This window comes from Otolemur garnettii, unplaced genomic scaffold (genome assembly GCF_000181295.1).
Source record: "Otolemur garnettii isolate 467f Iridium unplaced genomic scaffold, OtoGar3 scaffold00001, whole genome shotgun sequence".
NCBI lineage: Eukaryota > Metazoa > Chordata > Mammalia > Primates > Galagidae > Otolemur > Otolemur garnettii.
Window position 1 is genome coordinate 8,755,700 of NW_003852396.1, and position 10,650 is coordinate 8,766,349.

At 41.8% G+C, this 10,650-nt stretch overlaps 1 protein-coding gene across 1 annotated transcript in view; it reads right to left on the minus strand.

Annotated features, from left to right (window-relative positions):
- Positions 1–9,428, minus strand: part of PIWIL4 (piwi like RNA-mediated gene silencing 4) — a 58,447-nt gene extending 49,019 nt beyond the window's left edge. Inside the window, exons 1-5 of the mRNA XM_003780812.3 lie at positions 9,324–9,428; positions 8,160–8,238; positions 5,727–5,858; positions 3,434–3,648; positions 807–928 (exon numbers count right to left, since the gene is read on the minus strand). Coding sequence (XP_003780860.1) covers positions 807–928; positions 3,434–3,648; positions 5,727–5,858; positions 8,160–8,238; positions 9,324–9,428 — 653 coding nt within the window. The remainder of the gene's footprint in view (positions 1–806; positions 929–3,433; positions 3,649–5,726; positions 5,859–8,159; positions 8,239–9,323) is intronic.
- Positions 9,429–10,650: the final 1,222 nt, after the last annotated feature.

The following is a 10,650-nucleotide window of genomic DNA, read 5'->3' on the forward strand; positions in this document are numbered from 1 at the left end:
TACCTGAGTGCACATGCCCTTGGGCCTCAGTGTACCTGAGCCCACACGCCTCAGGGCTCAGTGTACCCAAGTGCACACACCCCCGGGGCTCAGTGTACCTGAATGCACATGCCCTCAGGGCTCAGTGTACCCAAGTGCACATGCCCTCGGGACTCAGTGTACCTGAGTGCACATGCCCTTGGGCCTCAGTGTACCCTTAAAATGTGCATTTTCAGCCCCTGCCCATGAAATCATTTCCTAACTCAGAGCAGTGAGGGGCCAGAAAACCTGCATTTCATGGAGTTCTGCTCTGTCCCCAGGATGAATTTGGAGCATGTGATCTTTGGACCAGTCTGAAGAACTCTGAAAAACGTGGCCACAACCGTGAACTCGTGGGGAGGGGAAAAGGCTGAGGGGGGAGCCAAGGCAGGAAGACAGGGCGATGTCTTCCACATCCCAAATCAGCCAGGAGAAAAAGAAGCAAAGCCAAACATGGGGCACTTTCCAAAGTCTGGAGGAAAGGGGCAAGGAGGGAAGGCCACAGGAAAATAAAAAAGGGAAAAGGGCCCTCCCTGCTGCAGTGAGAGGCGGTGAATGTGCCCCTCTCGACTTGGGTTAATACTAGACAGCCACAGTTTGTGCCACCAAGAGGCTGTGTTGAACTGTGCTGCACGTTATCACTCAAGTACATAGAAGGACGAGAAAAGCAGCCCTGAAGATGACACTGTGGCCGGCACGCTGCTTACAAATGGCCGATATTTGAACACACGTGCTTCAGGCTGAAGGTCTCCCTAGCCCACAGTCACGCTGCCTGCCCAGGGCCTTACTTCCTGAAGATCATGTTGAAGACCTGGATGCACACTGGGGAGCTGGCCGGCAGCTCACTCGTCAGGGTGACAGTCATCTTCACAGTCTCACCTCTGCGAGTCTCACTTGATAATTCTGTGACCTGGGAAAAGAGGCACTTAATACACACGCCACAAACTGTCCCCAGGAGTGCAGAATATACAGTATAAAGCCGTCACAATCTACGTGCATTAACAAACAAAACAGCAGGCGTCAGCATCCGAGCAGTAACCTCATCATTACATGATGTTCAGGGGGTTCCTTCCTCTGTATCTTGTTAATTCTAAAAAAGCACCACAACTCTTTACTCTCTAACTGCTTAATGGAGAATCCAAGTCAGACTCATGGTTCAAAGATCTGATTCAAAGAAAATTCTAGGGCAGTGGTTCTTGAGCTTTTTAAGGGATAGGGAGGTGATGGGTCCTGAATTACTTTGAGAGTTGGATACGAGTTACATTATGTCAAGAAAATTTTGCACAGTATATACCACAACAGTGTACAGCATGTACCCATTTTCAGAGGGTTTAGGGATGCCCAGAAGCCTATTAGTGGGCTACCCTGCCTGTCCCAACTTCATGGATTCCAGAGGAAAAGTTTTCTCATAATATAGAAGAGCAGAAAGAAAGCAGCAGAGACGTGACAGGCAAGAGGGAAAATAAACATGGGGAGAAAGAAGAGAAAGTGGCGTAAGTTAGAAGAGACAGAAAATCTGATTTCATAAATTGTGGAAGGTCTACATCGGGGTGTCCAACCTGCGCCCTGTGGGAGTTTTTTTGCCTATCTGTGGTATCAGAGATCATGAAAATTATCCACAGAACTTTTTCTTTTTGCTAATCAGCTTTCGCTAGTTTTGTGTATTTAATTTGTGGTCCAAGGCAACTCTTATTCTTCCAATGTGTGGCAGAGAATAAAAAAGGTTTGGACACCCCTAGTGGAATTTTCTAGTGAAATCCTAGGATTCTTATAACCTGGAGCAATGTTCTAGCAATATAATGAATGCATAAGTAGGTTTCTGTAACAGCTCCCCAATTAAAAAACTTCTTAGAGCAGACAGGACACAGTACAGGTTTTTGAAACAAAAGAATGCACAAATCAGGCAATAAATTTCAATCAGTGATCAGAGATTTTTCAGAAGGATAAGGAATTAGGAGTCAGTTAATTAACAGGCATTTATGTACTTCATCCTTTCCAAGCTTTTAGAGTCTATTTTCTAACCTGCCTCCTCAGTAAACTTTATCCCTAGAATCAAAAAGGTGTTTGGCACACATCACACACTCGTTTTGGATAAGAAATAAGTAATGTTAACTTACTCCTCACATCAGCAGAGTAAAATTTCTCCATTCTTCACAACTGAAGTAAGCTGGACCACTCCAGGGTGGCATATAATAACTTTAACACATCTAAATTTCTAAAGTATTACTACAAATGTATCCACAAAACAAAATGATCTTTAATGATAATAGTACACTTGAAATATGTCATTTAAGTATGGGAAGCCATATTACCATGCTATCCACATCTGGTCACAGGACAAAATATTGAAGGATGTGTAAGGACTTACAGAGAATAATAAAAATGTTTCTAAAAGTACAGATCCAGATTTTCCAACCCATTCAATGTAGCCACATGGTATGATTTTAAAGCCCCATATCCAGATGAAATCACCACTCAAGTAGCTCTTGCAAATCTCAGGGTCTCATGAAAGAATAAAGGCCCCAAGAGTGCTCAGAGACACATGTCCTGAGAAAATCCAGAGTGATGTGCCCAACAGTTCAAAATTTAGAACTATGCTACTGGTCTCATACTGTTCAAAATGTTGAATAAAAAGACTAAGTGTCTCAAAGGATAGAAGCATGAAGTTCTAATCCAATGCTCCGTTTTAATTTTTCATACAGAAAATGGGGCTTTCCTTATAGTAATATTAATATTGTTTTAGAACAAAGTATGTGATAACATCAATGCCAGTACCTTTAAGATTAAAAACATTGATAGTGTAAAAATAATGGATAAAAGAATATGAAACATCCAATTGCCAATGCCAATAGTAACATTTAAAAAATACTTTTTAAATTGCCATAAGTAACTCTTATTTCATGGCAGAACCAGTCAGAAAAGAAATAACAGTTCTAGAATTGCAGACTGATATAAAATCCTTTGGATACATAGGAAAAGTTGTGCAGGAGCACAAAAAGAGACAGATGTAAAGTTCTGAAGCCACGGGCCAAATGGTGTTTCTTCAAGTCTTGCCTATTTGAGGATAAGTTTTGTTTTATTTTGTCTTGTTTTTCTTTTAATTGAGACAGAGTCCCTTGGTAGAGTGCCATGGCTGAGGAGAAGTTTTTAAAAGATGCCTATTTGAAGGATACTTATGGCTCTTATTTTTAAAATGTCAAATCATCAGCTCAAATCATCAGCTCCTTAACTCGAAAAGCAATGACTGGTGGCATCTTAATTAAGAAGTCTTTTGGCTCTCAGGCCAGGGAACAGGCAAGAGGACAGGACTCAAACATTTGTTCCAACAATCTTTTAAACATATATGTTCTCCTATATCAATAGACAGGTCTATATATAATCACAAACACAGAGTGGAACATTAACCACAAGATACCTTTTTTTCTAGCTTTTCTGAGAGAAAAAGGATGGCACCATCGAATGCTTTTGCTTTGTTGGATAATTCACTGTGACTGTACAACATAGCAATTCTCAGCCTTCTGGATGCTAAATCTGGAGTATATGTCACATGGTACTGGTACAGCTTCCAGTCCTGGGGCAAATCTAAACTAAAGAGATTTGTAACCAGTTTCACAGGTATTCCACTAGAGCCTAAGGAAGACAAAAAACAAACAAACAAACAAACAAAACAGATTTTTACCAATAAATAAATAAATCACACCATGTTGATAATAATCACTTCATTTAAAAACTTATTTGCATCTGTACGGTAGTTGCTGTAAAGCAAAGACTTTTGTTCAGGGACATAAGATAAACTCTAAGACTTGCAGGCTCATCGTCATAACATGTTGGGAGTTAAGACAGGATCATGTGTGAAGCAGGCCCCGTAAGAACATTAGGAGCAGACAATCATACTCTCTGTGAATATCAGGTTCTTGTCCTTGGGAGACAGAAGCATGGGAAACCAGCTACCCTAGGAGCCTTCCAGAGCCTCCTCCCAGCTCCCATTCTCTCAATTCAAATCAGCAGGTTGCAGTAATGTTTTCAGACGTTGCTCTGAAATAATGCTGTTCTCCTATTATAAAGAACTTGCCTGATTTTTACCAAAAACACAACCCCTACCCTCTGGGAAATCCAGACAGCCAATAGTTAATCAATACTTTTAAAAATTCTGAACAGTCCAGTGGTGAGACCACTATACAAGCCCAGAGAAGCCTCTCAGAGGTTGAGAAGAACGAGGAAGGCACTGCACTCTTCCTGTGTGGAGACAGACAGGGCCTCTGGGCTTTTATTTTCTGCAGGCACATGGAGGCCATGTGTACTTCCAGGAATTCTAGCCCCCTACAGAAATTTTTATTCACACCTTAAAAGTCTACAGGAGGAGACCAGAGATGGTAGCAACAGACTTGGTGAGTGCTCAGGATGACATAAGCATTCCCCAGGGCAGACTCTCGGAGTACTTTTCACTTCCTATAGTTTTATGATATCAAATAGCACTGGGTGGCTTTTCTCACAGAGGAAGTGGGAAGGTGAGCCCCTGAGGTGGGGAGAAGGAAGAGGTGTCACCAGTGTCTTCCTATTTCCTCAGTTTCAACCCAGGAGAGACATCTGCTCCGCACAAGACCTCACTGTGCTGTTGTAGTGAAGTAGCAGCTTTCTTTTGTGCTCCCAAATACTGAGGAAATGACATCATTTTCAGCTATTCCCATGTTTAATAAATGGATAAAAGGAGTCAACCTAGAATGTCAGAGCTGGCACGATCCTTGGAGATTGTCTACATTAGTGTTTTCAAACTGCACCTGGGCCCCATTTGTGCTGCAGTTATGAAACTGAGTTGAATCACATGTTTAATGAAAAGGCCAGAATGCAACAGAATAGGGCGCCTGGGATGTACCAAGGGTCGGCACTGCTCTGTGAAACTTTTGCTTTGTCTGTGGGCGTCCAGTGTGTATACTGGTTAATATACTGATTTCTCACCCAGCTGCCTGGTGTTTAAAAAGTCTGAAGAAAACACTCATCTGCATCGGTGGGTTCTGCGAGGGAACTACAACACCTTTTAAAAATCCAATGAAAACAACAGACCAATTTCCCAGAAAATACAGATACCTACAATTGTGCATGCTATTCTAAAGGTGAGCCTGGAATCTGGATAAAGAATTCCCCCAATAGGCCACATCTTTCTCTTTACAGCTCAAATCCAGAAAGGTTATTATTCTCCACATAGGGTAAAAAGGTTGGGAAATAGAAGAAGCATCTTCTTAATTCCCACCCCAGGTATAAGGAGAAAATCTTTTCCAAAGTAAAAAATAGTTTAAAAAATGAAATACAGTTTGGGGAAGATGCTATTATCTCTACTAATAAAAAATAGATGCCCCATGGGAAGTGTCTAACAAAGCCTTGAACATAGCAGATGTTTAATAAATATGCAGTGAACCATGAACTTGTTTATTTTATACCTAGAAATTGTAATTCCTTAAGCACGATTTGGTAACATTAAAAATGTAGTTAACACGGCTAAACAACAATGATGGCTACAACCAAAAAATAGCCGGGTGTTGTGGCAGGTGCCTATAGACACTTCGGAGGTGGAGGCAGGAGAATCGCTTGAGCCCAGGAGTTGGAGGTTACTGTGAGCTGTGATGCCACAGCACTTGACCCAGGGCAACAGCTTGACACTCTGTCTCAAAAAAAAGAAAGAAAGAAAAGTAGTTAACATGAAGACTGGATACCTGTTTTACAATCTTTCACATGTGCCAACTTCTCTCTGGTACAGATACCCAAATCCATGAAGTTCCGTTTGATTGTCACGTCTCTTTTTGTGAAAGTATTTCCATCGTCTCCAGAACATGCATCATTTTTACCTAAAACATGAGGAAAGTGCAGCAATAGCTCATATTTCATTCTAGTAATATTGTTTACAACTACTATATCAAAAATGCACTTATAATGAAAATTTGGGATATTTAATAAAACATGCCCATGTTGTAAAAACATTCATGAATATACATAAATCTTCAGCCTAAAGAATGGAAATTATGAAGAAATTTGTTTTGTTAGAAATAGCAGTTTTTGAGTTAGTCCTCACTCTTCCAATGCTGTAGACTTTCTCTTCTTACTACCAATCTCCCCATGTCCCACCCCACACTTATTTACAGAGGGCAGCTCTCCCCCTATTAGCTCTTGTGTAACACTCTGAAGAGTCACAGACTCATTTCTATCTGACTTCAGAAAGAAGCAGAATCTTTCATCTTTCCCAGCAAAAAAGGTGCCCAGAAAATTGCCCAGAACACTATCATAAGTTTTTATTCTAGATCATGTCCCAGGAAAATGAAAGCCAGTCTTTTCACCTTGAAAATATTACTGTAGCTTCTAAAAATATGAAATTAAAATCTGTTTCCAAATGAGTATTTCCTGTTTAAAAGAACATAGGAGATGCTGACTTTCTTTTGCACATTAAATAGGGCTAAAAACCCCTAGAGAGGAACAGTAGAGTCAGGCACAAGATGGGTGCAGGGTCCAAATCCCCAGAGTCTGGGAAAACCTAAGAGCTCACATATTTATGAGAAACCAATCACTTAACTTTGTGATTAGAACATGGGAGATGGCTGACTGGTTTTACTTGGGGTTACTGGCTAAATTGTGCCCCCCCCCATTCATATGTTGAAGTCTTAACCCCAAGTACCGCTGAATGTGATCTTATTTGGAGAGAGGATCTTTAAAGAGGTGGTTAAAGTGAAGTCATTAAAGTTGTCCCTAATCCAATATGACTGACACTGTAAGCAGAGGAATTAAGAAATGCACAGAGGAAGATTATGTGAACACAAGGAGGAGTCCACCATCTAAGCCAAGGCTTTAGAAGAAACCAACTCACTGACACCTCACCTAAAACTTCGAGCGTTCAGGATTGTGAGAAAATAAATTTCTGTTATTTAAGCCACTTCTGGGCTACATTGGTACAGCAGCCCAGTGAACTTATGCATTGAGCATCCCAGTTTACCCAGTGAGATAGTGGCTACGTGGAGTAGCACATTGACAGAGATCCTGAGACCAAATCTCGCTTTGCAGGGAAGAGAGATACCATCATATGGTGATGACTATCACAGGTGGGAAAGAAGAGAGCACGTCTGCCAGATTTCTACCATCCCTACAAGCTGATGGCACTGGTAATTACATGTTAGAAAGATTTGTTGTTGTTGTTGACGCAGAGTCTCACTATGTCGCCCTTGGTAGAGTGTCGTAGTGTCACGGCTCACAGCAACCTCAAACTCTTGGGCTTAAGCGATTCTCTTGCTTCAGCCTCTCAAGTAGTTGAGACTACAGGTGCCTGGCTATTTTTTTGTTGTAGTTGTCATTGTTGTTTTTAGCTGGCCAGGGCCAGGTTCAAACCTACCACCCTCGGTGTATGTGGCTGGTGCTGTATGTGCTACAGGTGCTCAGCCAATATTACAAAGATTTTTAAAATATTTTTTCAAAATTCTTCAGTGACCAGAAAGAAACAGAGAACTGGCTTCTTCTTCTTTTTTTTTTTTTTTTTTTTTTTTTGCAGTTTTTGGCTGGGGCCGGGTTTGAACCCACCACCCCTGGTATATGGGGCCAGCGCTCTACTCCTTGAGCCACAGCCACTGCCCAGAACTGGCTTCTTCATGTCTACGAATTCCCATTTGTACCAAGCACTGCCAGGATATGTAACAGCTGACACTGTATTGGAGAGTCCCAAACCCAAGAAACATGACAAATGGGACTCTTCAAAGAAAGGAATCTGAGAATGCACAAGAAGTGAGCCTGCTGGGGGGCTTAATAGTGTCCCTTTTTTTTTTTTTTTTTTGAGACAGTCTTACTTTGTCGCCCTTGGTAGTGTCCTGGGGCACCACAGCTCATAGTAACTTCAAACTCACTCTTGGGCTCAAACAATCCTCTTGCCTTAGCCTCTCAGGGGCTCAGCACAACATCATGCTATTTTTGTTTGTTTGGTTTTTTTTTTTTAAGAGACAGGGGTCTTGCTGTTGCTCAAGCTGCTCTCCAATTCCTGAGCTCAGCCCATCCACCCACCTCAGCCTCCCAGAGTGCTAGGATTACAGGCATGAGCCACCCTGCCTGGCCAAGAGTGTCACTCTTGCTCTGTTTAGATTGAACAGAACTAAATGGAACAGGGTTGCACTTACAGTTCAGTGAGCTACTGCTCGTTTCCACAAAGCCACTGCTAGAGGTGGATTCATTGTCACTGAGAGCAACAGGTGGAGGCTAGATTGGGGGAAAAATTTTGTTTGAATTTAAGATGGTAATTCACAAACCAAAAAATTATCACAAGAACAATACTACATCATTAGATTACTATGGACTAGAAAAACAAAATGTTAACAGGTGAACTCTTGAGCAATGAGAAGAAAGTGCAATGCTGGAGAAAAGGATTAGGACAAGTGATAGTTTTCCCCACTCGTCAAACTCTGATGTTAGTACTGACTGTAAGCCTAACACCGTGTTAGATTCTGGGGGTGTAAAGAGATACGATCCTGTGCTCAGAGAGCTCATCAGAGGGGACAGGGACAGATGCACAGGGACCTCTTGCTTACATGGCTCATGCACACAACAAGAAATTAAGCCCAGAGGACCTGGGTCACCAGCTCAGGTGATGACTCTCCTGGAATAAACCGGACCAAAATTCGTTCACAAAATAGGCAGGGGGAATCAGTATTTTCTCTCTTCACTATAACGACTTTTTTCACTGTAACTTCTTCTTTTACCACATCTTGGCTTACTAAAAACTGAGCAATGTCAAGGGAAAACTATTTCATGACAATTAAGGCATAACGACCACAAACTACTCATTCGAATCTCTTCTCGAGACTGCTCGAAATTCCAAAAATATATGCAGTTGTACCGCACTCCAAATTTGCTTATTTGCAGGTCAAATCTCTGGTTTCCTAAGTTCAACAAGGTGCCCCACCACTACTGGTTGCTCAAGAAACAGTAGTTGATTCTAAACCAAACCTGTGTCTGACATCGCTTATTTTTATTTACTAATTAGCAAGACAAATCGCATATTAGTTTATACTCTCTGTAATGACATGAAAGTACATAACGTTTTATCAAGAAATTTTACAATGAATTGAATAATTAAATCTCAGAAAGTAGAAAAGAACGACACACTTGCCACGACTCCATTCACTAGTACACCCACATTACTATCTAACTCAAGTAAGAGCCCTGGAGGAAAAAAGTAAGCAGCCTTGGAAAGGAGAGGATGTGACAGCATGCAGAGAAGGCACGGCAGGGCGGAGGGAGAGGTGGGAGAGGACGACACTGCGGCAGCTGAGCACTGTACACACCAGCGGCGACGGCGAGACCGAGACAGAGACCGGGGCGCGCCCCACTTCCGCGGCACTGGGGCTGCGGGCGATGCCTCGTGCCCTCACGCGGGCCCGTCCCCTCATGGTGCCCGGGAGCCCAGCGTGACTTCAAAAGCTGCAAAGTCTCAAGTAAGGTATCTTCCCTTTGGCTGCAGACGGCGACGTTGTGACTTGGAGGTGGTAGTGGGTGCCCAGCCTCCTCTGACTGTGCAGGGGCTGAAAATGCCGCGGAGCCTGGCGCATGAGCAGAGAGGGGCACGTGGCGGTGGGGGGGCGGGGCGGCAGCACGTGGCCCTTTCCTTCCAGCCCTCCCCACCCCCTATATTTGGCATTATCCAACTGTCCAGGTTTTTTTCAGCCTTGTATGTTATGTGTTTGGCATCAAACTTATTATTTAAGTTTGTAGTTTCTGATCACTCATGTGGGTAAGCCTCTTCATTCATGTGTGTATATATAATATATATCATATATCATATATATATGATAATTTGGGGGTTTCCATTTTGTGAGTTACCTGTTTACATCCATTGCCCATTTTAAAAATTGAGGTTCTTATCTTTTTCTTTGTCATTTGGAAGAAACTTTTTTCTTAAATATTGCAAATGTTCACTTCTAATCTAGCAGTTGTTAATTTGGCTACGAAATACTTTATCCAACCAAAACCCTGAATTTTGATGTTCTTAAATCCAGTAATTTTAATTTTATGGTTTGTGCTTTGGGGGTCTTTTTAAAATAAAATTTTCCCTCCCCTAAGTTTACAAGGACAAGGATATTATATGACATACTCTTTTCTTTCTTTCTTTCTTTCTTTTTTTTTTTTTTTTTTTTTTTTTTTTGCAGTTTTTGGCTGGGGCTGGGTTCGAACCCACCACCTCCAGCATATGGGGCCAGGACCCCACTCCTTTGAGCCACAGATGCCGCCCTATATGACACATTCTTTTATTAACTTTATAAGTTTATCATTCACATTCAATATCTTATATACTTCAGGGGGTTACACACATGAACATGCTTAAGTCTGTCTGTACAGAGTGTGAGATAAGGGTTCAACTTCATCTCCTTATACTGAGCCATTTTTCCTTAGCCTCATCTGTTAAATATTAATAGTATATACTTTCTCTCACAGTTTGTGGAGCCGCCTCCAGCAAATGCCAGAGTCTCATATATACACACATCTGGCCGTGCCTTCCACTTCTACTCTCCTAGTATATGTCTTTTCTATATAAAGACTTTGCCACTTTTTATTATTTCTGTAAAATCTGGTGGGACAAGTCTTTACTCTGATTTTTTTTCCAATTGATCTATG